At 43.9% G+C, this 19419-nt stretch overlaps 1 protein-coding gene across 10 annotated transcripts in view; it reads right to left on the bottom strand.

Moving 5' to 3' along the window:
* The window catches only part of CACNA1G (calcium voltage-gated channel subunit alpha1 G), a 177558-nt gene that overhangs the window by 131378 nt on the left and 26761 nt on the right, over positions 1 to 19419 (bottom strand). For all 10 annotated transcript variants that reach the window (XM_060271874.1, XM_060271876.1, XM_035104358.2 and 7 more), the window contains 4 exons: positions 16528 to 16819; positions 16032 to 16124; positions 12717 to 13515; positions 8578 to 8939 (listed from right to left, as the gene is read on the bottom strand). In XM_060271874.1, the coding sequence (XP_060127857.1) occupies positions 8578 to 8939; positions 12717 to 13515; positions 16032 to 16124; positions 16528 to 16819 (1546 nt within the window). The remainder of the gene's footprint in view (positions 1 to 8577; positions 8940 to 12716; positions 13516 to 16031; positions 16125 to 16527; positions 16820 to 19419) is intronic.

Here is a 19419-nt window from a genome sequence, read left to right as displayed (position 1 = left end):
ACTTCCGTGTCTCGCGGAGGTGGCGTTGTGGGCAGGGACCGACCCAACCTTCGCGAGAGGCTGTGTGCTCAGCCCTCTCGCGAGATAGGGTTCCCGCCTCCGTCACACCCGGACGGCCAATAGGGCCGGCCGGGAGGCGGAGCCTTGCTCGCGTTTAAATCAGGGCGGAGGCGGGAACCCTGCCTCTCTTTCCCCGGTAGCCAGAGCAATCGGATCACCCACCCACCCGCCCCTTTTAGGTTAGGCAGTCAGGCAGGCTAGGCCGACGCTGCTATGGACTTTGTTGGTCGCCTTGGTTGGCTGGGGGGCCGGGTAGGACTTTTTCCACTTGGATTAGCCAAACTGGTTTTTTCGCCTACCTCATAGCATGTCGTCACAACTTGGTTTGGCGGTTAGGCATTGGAAATTTTGCATATATAATGTATGGGGGGCAGATCACGTCATCCTCTGCCCGAAATTGGAGATTTAATCCCGTTAAAGGGGTTCCGGGGGCGGTAGCTTTGTCCTGGGCCTACGGAGGTCAGGGCCTTAGAGCACCCCCCAACGGTGGCCACAGGAGGTGTCTCGGTAGATATATATCACCGGGCTCCTTTCTGGTGGTTAATTTCTCCCGGACTGTAACACACGGGTTGCAGTCGGATATAGTCGGTTAGGGTCCAATGCCTAAGCCAATACCGCTCAACATCCTTAACCAATAAAGTTGTGGCCTTTTCACCCACTTAAAACTTAACTTCCTGTGTCTTGTCTCTTATTTCGGGTTGGGGAGGGACATTGCCACACAATTATCACATGATTCCCTCAAATGAAGAGGTCCTTCTTTTCTTTAATTAGCTGTTGGCTCCACAGGAGGTAGAGAAGCAAACAAAATAACAAATCAGAGGGGGAAAAAAGACTACTGTAGATCAAGGAATTGAACCAGTAAGTTAGTGGTACCTGCTACAGTCCTAGCACCTTAATCCACACTCCTCCTTCACAAATGAATACTGCGCCAAAAGGATACGCCACCTTTTACAAGAAACTCTATCCTGCATTTGCCCGTAGACCTTTTAGTTTCCAATCCTTTCTGCAGGCACATTTTCCTTACATGCCGTGGCACAGATGGGTGATATTTTCATGCTGCAATGGTTATTGGGTTTTAATGTTACTTACTGACAACTTTACAACATTTGTATAGTCACCTGCTCAAGCCCCCTGCTGTTTGATGCACTAAGGATTAAGCTTTAAAACTCTTAAATGAGCTTTAAAAGTGCCTGAAAAAGGTTACACTGGTATTTTGCAAACTGAGTGTGCACATTAGCTACTGTTTTGAGAGGTTCTTCCTTTGTAGACTTTAAAAAGAAAAAGGAAAAAAAGAATGTCCTATTGAATTACTTCCTTTTCTAAGCTTTCAAACAATTGCGTACCAGTAGTTTTATCACAGCAGGCCAGTCTACAGCTCCTGCCACAGCCACAGGTTTTTGTTTCATTTGCTCTTTCCCCTCATCTTTCAGGCTTGACTATCTCTGGGACCTTTCTGACTTAGACACAGCTAAACACCTGGCTGTAGAGTTCTCGTGTTCCTGCTGCCTTTGTTCCCATGGACCTACACTGATCTCATACACGTATTTGACATTCCAGCCTTGGCTGACTTTGTGTTGCCAACACCACAGTGTGAGAGGTAATGAAATGAATTAGAAGCAAAGGCCTCAATGGATGCAAATTAATATCCAGATATTTGTTAGAGGAAACCAGGGCTGTGCCTTCTTTCAACTGCAGCAAGAAGAAACTGCACGATGCGTTGAGAGTCAGTGTGTGCCTTGGCAAGAGGGAAACCAAAGAAAGGATCCCAATGGATCAGCTTCATTGGAGATGTTAATTGCTCTATACTGCATTGCATTGTCTTCTAGGGCTGCCATATGTCCGGACATTACCAGGATTTCGAAGGCGGAATTGACATTGGGTGGAATTTCTGATAGTTCAACTTATTTTCCTTAAAAAAAGCTCAACAACCTGCGGGTTTTTGGGGTGTCCTGGTTCTTACTTTTTGAAACATGGCAACCCAATTTTCTATTTCATTGTATTATATGTAGGTTTCCAGTTTCATTTATATACCCTATTTGTTATTTTGTAATTTGCTTAGAGACTGTCTTAGTATTACAGTAAGTGGTACATAAAATATATAAAATAAATAAATCGACAGGTTTCGCCCACCAGATCACATACCGTTATTAGCCTTTGAATCTGCTTCCCTCCTTCTGCTTTGATTGTCTTTAGAAATTCTCAAAACTCAATGTTTCATACACTCTCACACACACTTGCTTTGCTTTGCTCTGCTTTATTTCCTTAGACCCTCTATTCATGTCTTTTACTCCCCTTCCCTGCAATCAAACCATGGTTGCTTTCATTCCCCCAACAATCCTAGGCTGTTCCTTCAGGACCCTAATTATCTCTTTGCTTGGTTATTTGCGATGAAATGGGAAGAAACTTGTTTCTTTGCTGCTTTTACATTTGTTTGCTATTACCACTCAGTCTGCCCTGATGGGATCTTTGCTATGCACTCAATAATGTTTCAGCTAATTCTTAGGCTACTACAGAAGACTAACTTTTGCTCTGGCTGTGATAATTGTGTCTTCAGATCAGGAGTAGGCAACCTAAGGCCCATGGGCCGGATGCGGCCCAATCGGTTTCTCAATCTGGCCCACGGACGGTCTGGGAATCAGTGCATTTTTACATGAGTAGAATGTGTGCTTTTATTTAAAATGCATCTCTGGGTTATTTGTGGGGCATAGGAATTTGTTCAACCCCCACCCCCACCCCGCAAAAAAAAAAAAATAGTCCAGCCCACCACATGGTCTGAGGGACAGTGGACCAGCCCACGGCTGAAAAAGGTTGCTGACCCCTGCTTGAAATCAAATGATTTCCAGCATGTCTTCTGCTCATAATAATTGGTGGGGGTCAAGTTCCTTAATCTCTAGGGGTGGCAAAGCAGTTGAACATGATGTGAACTGATGTGACAGCAGTGGGATAACAGTGATACTAATTTTATTTACTAGGTGATGTACAGTGTACCATTAATCTTCACAAAATGGGCCTGGCACTGCAGTTGTATCCATTCACATCTCCTTCTGCTAGCATGGCCCTTGAAAAAAATTCAGTATGTTAAAACCCAATTTTTAAAAACAGACTGTAAATCTGATATGTGAGGGATGTGTGCCACTTATTTCTATTAATAACAAAGCTTCCAGTTTCTCATTATTATGGAAACTTGGTTAAGGGTGACATATATGATGCTTTAAGTAATTATGACAGCTCTTTCTTTCTAAAGAATAGCTGGTTTTCCTTAAAATGAATGTGCTGAGATTTCTGCTTTTAATTTTTTTTAAGTATGATGATGTTCAATGAGAATGACTCATTAGGAACACATATTCAGAAATAATGGGCAAAACTTCCCAAAGCTGTTAAGTCCAATTTTGTTTTAATATAGAGAAAGAATTGGTTATCATGAGCATTTAATGGGGACTCTAAACTTTACACTGCTTTATACTTAGCCTCCCTGGCACTAGCTGCAATCTTGTCCCCAATGCTCTTTAAGCCATTAGGAATGGTCATTGTGGGATTTGGAGCACGGTGTCATCAGTATAGTGATGATATCCAGCTCCATTTCTCTATTAGCATATAGTCTCTGGATGAAGTGGTAGGTTGGAAGAGGGAAAATAAACCAGAGACTGAATCCTGACAAGGCTGAAGTCCTGTAGTTTGGTGGCTCCTGGGTCTGGGAATTTCATAATTGCCCACCCTCCATTTGAAGGAGCAAGTGCGCAGCTTGGGGTGCGGGTATGTGTGCGCACCCCTGAGGATGTTCTTAGATCTACCTTTCTCACTGGAGGCCCAAGTGGGTACAGCAACTACTTTTGGCTGGTTCTCCAGCTACAAATGTGTCCGGACAGGGAGAGCCTCACCCCTTTGACTCATGCACAGGGAAACTCAAGGCTGGATGACTGTAATACACTCTCTATGGGGCTGGCGTTATAGCTAGAGCAGCTGCTGCAGCTAGTGCAGAATGTTGCAGGTAGACTGCTTCCTGGAGCACCTTTTCATGCACACGTTAACATCTTTCTTACATGTGTTGCTATACCGTCTCCCAATATGCTGCTAAAGCTCTCAAGCTCTCGGGAGCAGGCTATTTTAAGGAAAATCTTCTCCCACATCACCCTACATCATCACTGAGGTCAGCTAGAGGCCCACATGGCTTTGCTGCTGCTGCCTTGAAAGGTCCATCTTGCAATTACCAGGGATATGGCCTTTTCCATTGTGACACTCTCTCTGTGGAACCATCTCCCCTCTGAGTTATGGCAGGCACACACATTAATCCCTGCTGCATCTGGAGATTCAGGGGGGTTGGTTAATTTCTAACTTTTCCCTAGTTCCAGGAATTTAGGGGAGTCTTGCTCCCCCCAAAACTTATAACAATATCAACATTTCTGATACCAAATTACTCCACTTCATAGAACTGACAAAGTCAGGGTTCAGTGTGTATGGAAATACTTGTGTTCTATATTAGGCAAGAGAGCCTAATAGAAAAAACTAAGAAAGTCAATTGCTCATAAGGTCCTTCATTTCTTTTTAAACAACCTATCCACGCAGATACATTTGGTGACATTGATTTGTTTATTCTTAAGGTTCTTTTTTTTTTGAGGGGGGGGGGAAAGGTCACATTCACCATTTATAATCTCAGCAGAAGGGCCAGAGCTATCAATTCTCAGCTCTAATTCCCTATCTCATAACTGTCAGATTATGAAACTGCAAACTGTAAGCCTCAGGAGTTTACAGAAAAAACATCTCCTTATTCTCTACTGCCGCTTTAATCAGATGAATTAATAAAAGCAGGATTCAACATTTGCTATTCACTCCAATATCGAGGGGAGCGGGAGCGGAGGGAAATAGGACATTGGATTCTCTAATCTTTTCTTAAAAAGAAAAGAAAGAAAAAGAAGATAGCACACTGAAACCCAGAGTACTCACTTACCAATCACCTTTCTACCCCAGTCCCAGGTTTTTCCAGCTATGACATCTTTTAAGCCCCTCTGAGTGCATCACATAACCACCTTCTGTCCTTAAAGTAACAGTCCCACTCTATTTTGCCTTGGTCAAAGCACAAATGGAATACTGTGTCCAATTCTGGGCTCCACAATTTAAGAAGGATGTTGCCAAGCTGGAATGTGTGCAGACAAGGGCAACCAAGGGAATCAAGGGCCTGGAAACCAAGCCTTACGAGGAGCGCTTGAATGAGCTGGGTATATTTAGCCTGGAAAAGAGGAGACTGAGAGAATATTTGATAGCCATCTTCAAATATCTTAAAGGCTGTCACATGAAAGAAGGAGCAGGCTTGTTTTCTCCTGACCTGGAGGGTAGGACGTGAACCAATGGCTTCAAGTTACAAGAAAGGAGATTCCAACTAAACACATGGAAAAGCTTTCTGGCAGTAAGATCTGTCTGACAGTGGAATGGTCTCCCTCAGGAGGATGTAGACTCTCCTTCCTTGGAGGCTTTTAAGCAGAGGTTGGATGGCCATCTGAGAGGGATGCTTTAGCTGAGATTCCTGCATTGCAGGGGGTTGGACTTGATGACCCTCTGGGTCCCTTACAACTCTACAGTTCTTTGATTCTATATTCCTAGGAACACTGGTGCTACAGGTTCTACTGCCTAGCGGACCCACCTCTCTCTCTAATCAACTGCAACCTTTCCCCAGCCTGGTATGCTGAAAGTGCTGTTGGACTCCAACTCCCACCAACCCTTCCCAGCATGACCAATGTCACTTGAGCAGTGAGGGTTGCAGTCCAACAACATCTGGAGGACCACATACTCCCCACCCTTTCCTGGTGGCAAATTCTTTCCCGTGGGTGTTCCCAAAGATAGCATATTTTAAAATCACCATGAGAAAAGCACAACCGGCAACATGATTGCTTCTCTTGCATGCCCTTGGTAGGTTTTCTGTTATGGTAAGAGGGGTAATGGGAAGGGCAGAGGAACTGCTAAGGTTGTCTCCCCATCACAGGAAGCAATACCTGAATTAGACAGAGGTGACATTTCCCTCTGTGCTTCAAACTATCAAAAATGTAGAATGTGAACTTTGCATCAACTTTTCTAGTTTCCCCTCCAGACTCCAAAGGAATGATCCACTTGGTATTATTATTAAAAGAATAACGAATTTCAAAAGCAATCCACCAATCCTCATTTCAGCTATGGTGACAAATTTTGAGTAAGGTCAAGAAAGGAAGGTCAAACAGCATGTGACAGATCCTAAGAGGACCTAAGTGTGCCTTTCCATTTAAGGCACGACGAAAACAAAGGTTAATCAGCCACATTGCATTAAGATTTCAGAAAACATGCTTGCTTGAAAGGACACATTTAGCACACCAAAGGGGCCTCAGCCACCACAATGTACAACCACTGATGCATTAATACACCAGGATGGCACTAGGATCTACAATTATACCTGCAGAATTTGGATTACAGCTACTATTCTGGCACATTGGGAGCTACAGAAATAAATGAGAAGTAAAACAACTGCACTAAACAGTACGTGACTATGCCAATAGGGAAGGGGGAGCTAGAAAAGAAGAAAAATGAGCACATCTGAAGGAGAGCTTGTTTAATAGATTCAATATGTTCAGTACGTTCAATGCAACTTGCTTCCAAGGGGCAGAGCAATCTTAACCAAGGTGTGACTGAGCAGCTTAGCCACTGCTGCATTTGCAACCTCACTGCTTATGCTGGCTAGGGCATAAGACAGGAGCAGGGGGAACTCTGCTCAGTGTGAGGAGAGTCTGGAGCAGGTGTAGTGATCGGTGGGACAGAGAGCTCCATATGGGAGGAATGACACTGACATCACTGGGGGTGGAGTTCTTTGTGAAGATGCCACCAGGTATCTGATGCCACCAGCCATCTAGCTACCTTATGAGACTTTATTCCTTTTTAATATTATGTTGAAAAACATATTTAAAAATTTCAATGACCTCTGAAATTAAATGGAACGACAAGAATTTAGGACTCTGTATGGGAAGTGGGGGACAAAGTCAACCTGATGTTTCAGGGGGGAAGTTGGGTTTCACAGAACTAGAAGCCAAAGTATTTGACTGACCCTTCGACACTGAACAACATTGACACAGACTTATGGGAACTGGAGTAGGTCTTAAATCAGCAACCGTACATAGCAACCATGTACCACCTGCCAGTAACAGAATGTAATCAGTGCTGACATTTTTATTTTGGTCATATCAACTGTGCACCAAAGCAGACACATTTCTAAATAAAGGGCACCCCGCAATATGACTGACTGGAGCAAAATCATGTCTAAGTATCGAAATACACCATAATCCAAATTGTATGGGGAAGCCTGCATTAAAAAAACACAAATAAACCCACCAAGCATGCAATTACAGTACTTATTTCACAAAAGAGCTTGCATATTTCATGACATGTTGTTTGCAAGTTAGCTATTATAAAATCAAATGTAAATGATTTATTGAGGTAAGCAAATAGTTTTGTGGCATTTGGAGAATTACTGTAAAAATGCAAAAAAAGAAAGAGAGAGAGAGCAAAGCATTGTAAAGATGGCTTCACTTGCTTACATCCTCAGACCAACAAGTGTCACTGAACTCCATTCACCAGTGTGCAGTTCTCCACACTAAGTAGCACAACCAGAAGTGCTCCCCCAAGATTTGCAGTTTTGTTGCCCTTGCAGCGCTTCATAGCTTCATTTAACAACAGACCAGAACAAACACAGCTAAACAGAGCAAGGCATGAAAGTAAGAGGTCAGCATGAATCGATGCTGTGTGGTACGAAATCCCACTCAAGGGGCTAAGAGCAGAACCAGGATGGAGCTAATGAGGCCAGCATTTGGGGTGCCTCGGCTGCAGGGAGAGTCTAACTATAACTACTAAAGTACAACAACGTCCAACATACCATCTCAGGACTATTTAATTGCTCATCTTCTAACATTGTGTATGCCATCAAATGCCAACAGTGCCCTTCAGCTCTCTATATTGGACAAACAGGCCAAACCCTACGCCAAAGGATAAATAGACATAAATCTGACATCAGGAATCATAAGACAGAGAAACCAGTAGGAGAACACTTCAATCTCCCAGGACATTCTATACAAGATCTCAAAGCAGCTGTTTTATTACAGAAAAATTTCAGAAACAAACTGGAAAGAAAAGTTGCTGAATTGCAACTCATTAGCAAGCTTAAAACAATGGAGCCACCTGGAATGAACAGAGACATAGGATTCTTATCTCATTATACATGATCAAGCTTTCCTTAGCACCTCAGCCCTTGCTTTCCCCCTGCAAGACCAATTGCAGTCATTAACAGTCGTTAACAGTCATCTACAGGTTTACCACTCCTATCAGCCCATCACCCATTCCCATCACCCCCACCCCCTGAATATAAATAAGGGTCTGGTGACTTCTGTTTCAGTGTATCTGATGAAGTGTGCATGCACACGAAAGCTCATACTAAAATAAAAACTTAGTTGGTCTTTAAGGTGCTACTGAAGGATTTTTTTTTACTAAAGTACAGAGGGCTCTGCTTACCTGCTCATGATACTCAATCCCCATGCTGAGGGTATTGATCAGGATAGCTATCATGATCCCACGGCCAAAGTACTTGCTATCTACAATCTTCCGAAATGTCTCACAAACCACCTTCCAGAAGGCTAGGAATTTTAAGGTGTTTCTTCCCCGGGCTTTCCAACGCTGAGGGTCCCTCTGGTCACTGTAGTGAGCATCCTGAGTAAACTCGTATACCCCGTCGCTGTCAGAATCTCCCACTTCATTGTCCACCAGCTCTGGATCGTTAGCCAAGGTCTTCATGCAGTATGGACAACTATCTGGGTTGCAAGTATTGTTGGGTTTCCCAGACTGGCTGGAAATCTTGCAGGAACTTTGACAAGCACCTGAAATAAAGACAAAGAAAACCACACCCTCTGTTATTTCACTAAAAATGTTGGAAACCTCTTTCCAGAGCAGCCGAAAAATGTCGGTGTCCAACTGCAGTTTGTGAAAGCTCAATAATTTCACACCAGATGTATGAGGAGGACCTCTGCCCTGCTTGAGTGGTTATCTCCGACCAACCCCCAAACGGTATGTGTGTATAGCTTTTACCATGACTAGAACAACATTGGAACCGTAATTGTGACTATCTACTGAACCTGAATCAAGACCCTTACTAAGGGATTGATAAGTGGGAGGATACGTTAGATTCTAAAAACCTGGTGCTTTTTGATGCTAAGCATCAGCCCACCCCCACCCCCTGCATTCCCCAGCACTGTTGTCAGAAAGGTCAGTCCCAATTTAATGAGAAGAGAATTGAAGGGCACAAGTCAAAGAGAGCAAGAGGTGGGATAATGGGAAAAGACAGAAGTGGGACATCAAATGAGCCAGAGGGGCCATTTCAGGAATAGCTTAAACAGTCTCTGTTGAAAAAAACTAGATCAAGTGCCGCATATATGCTGCAGCAGAAAAAGGAGCTACATTCCAGTTTCTCCTTCCTCTTCCATAGCTTCTAGAACTCACTGCCAGGTATGAGATCCCAAGGGGCCTTGTTTCCCTGTCATTCCCTCCCCAGCAATTGTCAGCCAATGATCTGGAGGGCTGTGACGCAAGTTAAGTTCTGCTAGGTATTACAGGTAGGGGAACTACCAGACACAATTTCACTTGCAGGCAATGTGTTTGCTGTCACTTCTGCTTACATCCTGGGGTTCCGCCACTAGCGAGGAAACATGCACCAGCCAGTAAGCTATTATAATGAATGCAGGTAGGGTTTCATTTGAAAGAAGCTTTGTGCAGAAATTAGGCCTGTTCTACTGCTTTAAAAACAAAAACAAAACTCCATCGGTCAGAATTCAGAAGCAACTCATGCAACACATAGCAAGAGACCCATGAATGGCTACCATCCTACCTGTAGGGATGCTTTAGGTGTCTCTGCCTGATTCAGCACAAACAGCAGGATTATGTTGTAGAATTTAGGTATCACAATGAAGTGTGTGTGTGTGCATGTGAGCTGCCAGAGATGATGGCCCAGTTTCAACTAACCCAGCGTGCTAGCAGAAGCCTGTGCAGGGGCTCACACTAACACAACAGGGCTCTCCTCCCCCCATGCACCATCACACCTCCGCCAGATCTGGTCTGGAGGTTTGGGAAAACCCTGAGAAGAGAGCACAGGGCTAGGAGAAGGAAAGATCATTGCACCTGGCAAGCAGAATTCTTGCACTGATGTAACAATCACAAGAGTATGATGTTAAATTCCTCCCAGTAGTCCGGACACCATTTTCCCATAGGATCACTATTTTTGAAAAGCATCTTCTGAAATATATTTCTGCAAGAAGAATCTGGAAACTCCTCAAAATGTTGAAACTTAAAAATGCTCTCCAACTTAATTTCTGTTGCATTTTCTTCAAACAGAAGGTTCAGTGGTGTGCATATAACTGGGAAAATATTTCTCTATGGAGCAAGTATGAGGTCAGAATTGTCATCTCTCATCACTGCAACCCAACACCCTTCATAACAGCACAGCACAGCATGCTCTATGTTTTGTGATATGCTGATTTAAGACGGCCTTTCATTTTTCATACTCTGAAGCTGGGAGGAGGTGGGGAAGACACTAAAACATTTATGTGTTTATATATACAGCTATAGGACAAGTGTGCATGCATGCATGCGTGCGTGCGTGCGCACACACACACACACACACACACACTTGATACAGTTGATCCTATTATATCTCACCTCCTTAAGCTCATGACCTAAGAGCAGATAGGATACTTGGTGTGTATTTGTGTGGTCAAATATCCTCTGAATTTCTTCACCTTATCACCTCTCCCAAAGAAGAAAATCCACGATACTGCTCATTTTCACACCCTAATTCATTGAAATGTATTGCTAAGCCACGGATGTCTGCTAACTAACTTTGTAGATGAATAAAAAAGAGAAAAGAATGAGTGACAGCTGTCCACTGCCAAGAGTTCACAATCACCTCATTACACATTTGGCTATTAAGGTAAAATAAAAAGCAAGCAGCTCTTCTGGCACCTGGAATATTAGGAGCTGTAATTAGAGACAAGCATTGCAGCCAGCAAGCTGCTTGGGTGTTCCTGCTGTTTGCTGATACTTCAACATTAACAACTTCCCCTTAAACATATCATTCTCAAATCATTTCTTGCAATGGCTGAGGCCAGCTGACAGATGGTACCCCACCAGACGACAAGGATACAAAGAGTCTCCAGTTTGTGCTGGCTATGGTGGAATGAAGAGTTTGTCTCCAGAATGCACCTCTGGCCCGGTTGTAATGTCTCTCTCATTTCAAAGCCAGCAGGGGAAACTCCTATGGCCGATATAAGGCAGATAATAAGATTTGGCTACCTGGCCCTGCACCGCATCTCATCCAGACAGTTTTTCTTGTAGATCTCTCTAATGGCAAACATCATGTTCTGCTCATGTGTTAAAGGGGAAAGCACCATACACATCTGCATATATAAATACTCACAGGTGTGTGGCTGCCTATCAAAACACACCATGTTCAGATAGGGCAGCACTTAAAAGTTACATAATGTGCAGCCTGATCCTATGCATGCTTGTTTGAAAGCAAGTCCCACTGTGCTCAGTTGGGTTGGCTGCAATGCACTCCCAGGTAAGTGTGCTTAAGACTGCAGCCTAAGAGGTCACCTTCCTAGGAAGTTAAGGAAGAATGACCAAGTCATTAGACTGTTCTTCACTGTTATGAAAGAAAATGGACATAGGCAGGAAACAGATGCAAAGACAAATTCACTTTCTGAGTACAAAGCCCTGAATATTTGCACATTTGCAATGCTGTACATCAGGGATCGGGAGCCTGTAGCCTACAGATGTTGTTGGACTCCAGTACCCATCGATCCCACATACACGAACAAAGTTCTTTCTTTTCTCTCTCTTTGCTTTTAGACAAATATTAAGGCAACAGCAACTCTCAGAATGATGGAATGACTGCTCCAACTAAATAGGAGGCCTACCAGTCACCACCTTGACATAATGTGTCCTACAGATGGATAAAGTATGGAAACAGCACTTCTGTCTCTAACACATAGGCCCAGAGAAGGATGTTTAGAGAACTGATCTTTAATTGGTGGCTTAGGGCCTGGTTTAAGGTGGGTCATAACAGCATATGGCCCCCATACAAACATATGGTTAAAATTAATTAAGAAGGTCCTCATTTGGGTTAAGGGTAGGTCCCTCGTCTGAAAAGGTTGAAGACTGCTGACTTAGAGCAAGTGGGTCAGGTCTGGAATGCTTTCTTCATAGCATTCTTTCCCCCCCCTCCATCCTACTGGGGGGTACACAGAACAGCCGAATTGCTATCAACACAAATTTGCTTAACCTGTTGCTTTGTTACAACCAGTTTGAAAAAATAAAGCTCTATCTTTTCATTCTCTGCCCCCATTTCATGTTTCCCAGTGGGGCAGTTTGGGAGGAGGTAATCGACACACCCAAAATGAATTCTGTCCGATGAACGGGTTTTGTTAGATCCTTATAAACTAACTTGTCTTAGTTCCGAACTGAGGACAACCCGAATCGTCCCAAATCTCACCTGACCCTATTCAATGGCAGCCCTTCCTGGAAAGGTAAATTAGGGATGAACAGCGGCTCTGCCTTCCATCTAAGTGGCATCTTAGTGTCTGACACCCTACCCAAACACTTACCAGTGCTCTGTGTCTCCAGTAGCTTCTGCATTGGACTATACGGTCCCGGGGGAATATTAAGGTTCATCAGGGTGCTGGCCCCAGGGTTCAACGTGGGCTCTCCTAAACCTTTTTCTTTCAGCAGTTCATGGGAGTTACTTGGGTGTACAGTAGGGTAGACCTTGCTGCCAACCACAGTCCTGGGAAGCACCTCTGGTCCCGGTAAGCTGAGACCAGGCTGAGGCGGGAGAGATGATCTGCAGCGAATGGGCTCAAAATGACAGTCTGCATGGTAGATGCTGTGAACGGACTCAGCGTTGCTGGCCGTGGGGGGAGGATTGGCTGATGGAGGGAGCATCAGCCTATTTGCACCATTGTGAAGCGAGCTGGTTTCAACGTCGCTGATTTCGGGGCTGGTGCGTGGTGCCTGAAGGCTTCCGTTGCCCAGGTGATAGTGGTGGTGGTGGTGATGGTGGTGGTGAATGAGATGATGCACCGAGGACCTTTTCCGCGGCCGGTGTTTGCACGGCTGCCGCTCTGCACTGCTCTTGCTACCCGGGCTGGAGAGAAACCCCATCCTCACCCCTGTGGTTCGGTAGACCTGCACCAGTTGCTTGCTGGCCTTACGGAGGACGTAGACAAGATATTTGAGGAGTTCGTCATAGCAGCTCCCCGGCTCTGAGAAGCTGGCCAGAGTGCTTGCATTGGAGAGGTAGCGGATTCGCTGCTCCTTCATCAGCTGGCTCTCCCGCTGCTTGGTCTCTGAGAACTGAGTTGCTATGACCACTAAGCAGAGGTTTATCATGAAGAAAGAGCCCACCTGTAAGGGAAGGAGGGGTGTGTGAGTAGTATTCTTACACTCAGGGAGGAAGCCTCAAGCAAGTATATCTGAGAGAGAACTGGTCATTAAAAAAACAATCTTCAAAACGAGAGCTGAGCCAGAATTTCTCTGAAGCCACCCTCCCCCAGGAACATTTCTAAGATTTTTCTTTTTCTGAACCCCCTAGTAAAAGAGAACCACTTCATGGAATTTACCACCACCACTTATTCTGGTAGCATCCCTTATTCCTACGTCCACCACCTCAGCAAACCACCACCATTGCCCTGATACAACACTAGCTCATGTGGTCCAATATGGTTGGTGATGCTGCCCTAAACAGCCTCGGTCCTGTATAGCTGAAGGAGCGTCTCCACCCCCATTGTTCAGCCCGGACACTGAGATCCAGCACCGAGGGCCTTCTGGTGGTTCCCTCACTGCGAGAAGAAAGCTACAGGGAACTAGGCAGAGGGCCTTCTCGGTAGTGGTACCCGCCCTGTGGAACGCCCTCCCATCAGAGGTCAGAGAGATAAACAACTACCTGACATTTAGAAAATACCTAAAGGCAGCCCTATTTAGGGAAGTTTTTAATCTGTGATATTTTAATGTAATTTAATGTGTGTTGGAAGCCGCCCAGAGTGGCGGGGGGACCCGGCCAAATGGGCGGGGTATAAATAATAATAATAATAATAATAATTATTATTATTATTATTATTATTATTATTATTTATTACTGGCGGTGGCAGGGCCAATGCTAATGGGAAACCTCAAGAAACTGTTGGAAAACTTCACCATGGAAAATGGTCCCCCTCTCTCTCACCCCCCCCCCCAAAATATCGGCATGCAAATAGAATGGGGAATTTCAAGTGGCACTTTGCACACAGCTCTATTCAAAGCCAACTTTAAAAAGATTAAACAAGTATTATCTCATCACATGATGAAAAACAAAAATCTGACACCAAACCTCTTAATCGTCCACCCCCAATACGTCCACCCCCAATACTACGGTCTGAAGGGTACAGGATAATCTGGTCAGTGCCTGGAAGGAAGACTTATTGGGACTAACAAGGGGACAAACTTAGAGGGTTGGATCCAGATTTTAAGTTGTTTCCCTTTGATTTCAATGGGAGTTAAGTCATGAATAACTGGTCCCATTGACTAACTGGTTCCTGCCTCCATGCCTGCCTGCCCGCCTACACTGCTCATTTGCTTACCCACACTGCTTCTGGGTCCAGACCGCTCCATTACATGGAGGAGAGGTCAAGGCAAGTGGGGGTTGCTCCTTCTTCTCTTCCCTCTTGTAACTGCTCCTACGCTTGGTGAGGGCAGGTGAACAGAGGATAGTGACACCAGAAAGCAGGCACAGGGTGAAGGTGTTTCAGGGGCCATCAGGAAGCCCTTTGGCAACTGCCCAGTAATGCAAACTCCTGACACCGATTCAAGCTGTCTCCTTTTGTAAGTCTACAGCTCTGTTATCCAGAGGTGGTGTGCTTATGTATACGAAACTACACTGATGTTCTCAGCCCCAGGAGTCACTCAGGAAGTGCACCTGAGTCTAAAAATCACAATATGGGAAGTGGCTGACAACAAAGGCTAGTGTCATGTAATACAAAACATAGCCCCAAACCCCGTCCCAGTCAAGAGCAGTCATCGTCACATTCTGTGTGTGACTCACACGGGGTGGATATTCCTTGCCCTGTTCTTTTCTTTCCTTCCACGTCAAAGACTCTCAAGCTTCCTCACCTCAGGGACACCCACTCCTCAGTTCCGCAGATGACATAAAGAGCTCAAAGCAGAAGGGAGATTAATTGTGACTTAGAAGGGTTTCTCTAATTTTTGCTTCCTGGTAGTCAGAGCTTACTTATTATCACAATTAAGTAGCATTTCTTTCTCCCATGCATTTACTTTTCAGGACAGATTTTTTTCTTGCAGAGAGGATTGGCAGCTTTGCAAACAGATCTCCCGCTTTGTTAACTGGAATTGCGGAGAGGCTGTAGCCCAACAACAGCAGCTGTATCTGGGGTGTATCTGTGTATCTGGGGCACTGCCCAGCTAAAGTTAAGCATTTTTCTGTTCCACTGATTTCAACGCGAGTTAAACATGTGCTAACTCCTGTCACTGAAATCATATGACAAAAGTACTTAGCTTTGGCTGAATCATGTAAATAATGTTTATGTTGGCCTCGGATGTTGCAAAATGCCTTTTGAAGCAGAATGCCATGTGTATGCTAGGCTCCAAATCAACAAACACCTCATGCCTCATTGCTTTCCATTACTTTCTTCTTACTACCCGTAGACCTTCACTATCACTTTAGTCAGTCAGTGTTCTCATTTGCCACATCTCTCTCTTGTATGCACAAGAGACACAGGGAGGAAAGCTAGAATACATCCTTTGCTAATGGGCTACCATCTCGCTCAGGCTCCGCTTACAACTCTCCTTTCCTCTGTCCCCCCCCCCAATGTTTCTTTCTCTTGAGTGCAACGCCTCTGGTTGCCATGAAGACTAGAGAGATAACTCACAATGATCAGGAGAATGAAATATATGAAGTTGTAGAACGAATGAGCATCCATGACAAAGTACATAATATCTACCCAGCCCTCCAGAGTGATGACCTGTAGGCAAGAGAAAAGGAAAAGGAAGGCATCAGTTAGCTTGTACCAGCGGATGCAGGACTCTCAAGGATAGGAAGCATGGGCAAGCATCTATGGATGTTCAAGAAGATACACCAGCGCTATTACTTATACTAGGTCATCTGTCGGATCCCTTAACACAAAGGCTTTGAAATCAATGAAGAATGACACAACCCCAAGGTAAAAAATCATTTCATACGAGTGTCGACCCCATGCTTGATCGAACTGAAGAATAACAACTGGTGATTCTCAACCACAAATTATTATTCTTTGCATATAAAAAATATATACTACGGGACAATAAAGGTTGGCCTAGCTTTCCCTGTCACTGAAGGATAGCCTGTTGATACAGCAAGCTTGGAGTTGGGTGAGTCCCTTTGTTCACCTGAAATATTGCAATCCATGCATATCCAATGTTATCGAAATTGATTGCTCCTTTGAAAGGGTTGTGCTCCCCTGCAGAGCAGTTTGTGTAATACTGGTTCCAGTTGACACAAGAGGTGTTTGTGGTGTCGTTGTAGGAATAATAGTCCAAGGTGCATTGTAGACCTTCTTCCCTCCTTGTTGGGATGTCGCGACATAAACGCATCCCATTCTCTCGAGGCTGAGAGCAGATAAAAGGGCTTTCATCTTCATTCTCTGTCTGGTAGTATGCTTCCACCTCGATTGTGTAAGGGCTTAAAGGAAACAGAAAAGTGCAGGTTAAATACCCAGGATCAGCCAGTGTGTGTGTGTATGTGGAAATGGAGGAAACAAATTTCTCTATAACTGAGGGATGCATAGTGGTGTTAACAGGCAACTGACTGGAAAAGAGGAAAGTACTCATTCACAAAGTTAATATGGCCCTGAGATGTTACAAGGGTGAATAGGATAATTGGGTTCAGAAAAAGCCATCACACAAATTAATTGAGGGTTGGGGCATTTCGACTGTCTGGGAGTGCAATTTCATTTTTTCAGATGTCTTTAAACTGTGGATATTTTGAAGTTCATCATGAATGTCTGATAGCATATCACTCCAAAATGGCCCTTTCTTGAACAATTTCATCTGAACTGCTGGGGATCAGCTATCAGAGGCTGGACACTGAGATGAATGAGCCAAATTTTCTGATTCTAGTACATCCATTATTATGCCCTTGTGGATTGCATACAGCAACTGAAGTTATTTGAGGGAAACCATAATAATAATAATAATAATAATAATAATAATAATAATAATAATAATCTGATTTGCATAATTATTGAAATACAATATTTAAGTAAGAGTGAAAAATGCCAAAAGTCATAACCCTTAGTAATCTAGCCTTAAGTGCTCAGGATAAACATTAGCCAAGATGCTCACGAACTTTTCTTACCATCCCAGTAGCAAAGGTAGGGAAGAGAAGGTGCAAGAAAGCAGGCAACAGCCTGGTCTATCTAAGCTTTTTTTTAACGAGTTTACATTTTAAAATCTTGTGCGTTCTATTGGCTCAACAATTCGCAGCTTTCAAACTAGTGTTGTCCTTAAAAATAAAGAAATAGATTTGTTTATACCTTGTCCAGTTTTTTTAGTCAGTTAATGCCCTCCCACCCCGACCCTCACCCCACCCTCCCAGGATTGGCTTAGGTAAATAACGGGCTTTATAATGTGATATAGTGATGTCTTCCCTCCCCACTCTCAATATTCTCATTGTGCATTCTCAAATGTCAATTTAGATGAATAATGATATTTTTAAAAAGGACTGACTAGGCAGGTGTTTTTCAGACTAGAAGTAGAAGATGAAAAATCCTTACTGGGATTCAGAATATCTTTTTTAAAATGCTACTGTTGCTTTCTAAATACTTCCCTTCACATGGCAGGCACCACTTGTGTTTCTGGCATCAGAAATGAACATTACTTCAGAAGATGCTACTGGGATAATAAGCCAATTCCATGCATTTGCCCTGATATGGAAAGGGAAGTGAGTGCTGACTTGTTGGGAATTAGCGTACTGCTGCCTCAATAAATGGCTACTTCGCTGATGCCACAAGGACTCATTGCAAAAAGCTTGTGGAGCTATATTTAAGGCGAGTTCAGCCCGGTTAATTCCTGAAGTATTGCTTTTAATGCCACTGGAAGCTTAGCTGAAATCCTGGCATTCTGGTTCAATTAAACTCAGACCAGTAGCTGCTGTGTTGGATATACCCAGAATTGATCAGCAATTCATTTACTTTATTGCCAATTTACCTAGAGGGATTTTGCATGTTAATGAAATCCCAGCTCCCCTTGATAGAGGGAGTGGAAGCCAAAAAACAATGACAGAAGACTTGTGCAAGTTTGGGAGCCAGGAAAAGACATGTGTACACACATGTGTACTACAAACTACAAGAAAGAAGAGTCCACCTAAACATTAGGAAGAACTTCCTGACAGTAAGAGCTGTTCGACAGTGGAATTTGCTGCCAAGGAGTGTGGTGGAGTCTCCTTCTTTGGAGGTCTTTAAGGAGAGGCTTGACAGCCATCTGTCAGGAATGCTTTGATGGTGTTTCCTGCTTGGCAGGGGGTTGGACTGGGTGGCCCTTGTGGTCTCTTCCAACTCTATGATTCTATGTATACACCTAACTTCTGCACTATTTTGAGAGCCACTTCTGATCCAGCTTAACACTACTCACGCCTTAAAAACGTAACTGGGGAACAGATTGGAAAGTTCATCTCCATAACACCTGGAAAATTCTGGACTTCCTGTGCATTATCAGCAGAATGTTGTGTTCAAACCTGCTTAGACTGTTCAAAAGTTACCAATATGCACTATATTTCCCCCCACTCCAGCCCACTTCTCCTTGCTTGAAAACAGCCTTGAGATTCACTACTGAAATAATCACACCACTTCAGAGTCAATTAGTAATTTATAAGTAACATTGAAATTAATTAACGAGACGTCATCCTGACTTCCTGGATCAGGCTCAACAAAGGTGTAACCATTTGAAAACACTAAGGCTCAATGTAAATGTATTCTTAACACACCATGAAAGTATTTATTATCATTGTTCACTATTTGGGAACATTGCCTCCTAATAATGTCTGACACAGTAGTACTGATAATCATAAATCAACAAGACAGCCTCTACATACTTCGGAGGTGTATTTTGTCAACAGGTACCAACACTATTAATAGTGAGTTGCTTATATTTATGGAATTCCCTTTGCGTGGGGTGTGGGTTGCTAAGAAGAATAGCCAAAACGGTGCCCTCCCTATGTTGTTGTGACTTCCAACTTGCATCAGCCTCAGCCAGCATGACCAATGGTCAGGGATGACAGGAGCC

The sequence above is a fragment of the Zootoca vivipara genome, chromosome 2 (assembly GCF_963506605.1).
Source record: "Zootoca vivipara chromosome 2, rZooViv1.1, whole genome shotgun sequence".
Classification (NCBI taxonomy): Eukaryota; Metazoa; Chordata; class Lepidosauria; order Squamata; family Lacertidae; genus Zootoca; species Zootoca vivipara.
This window is presented reverse-complemented; position numbering and strand designations above follow the sequence as displayed.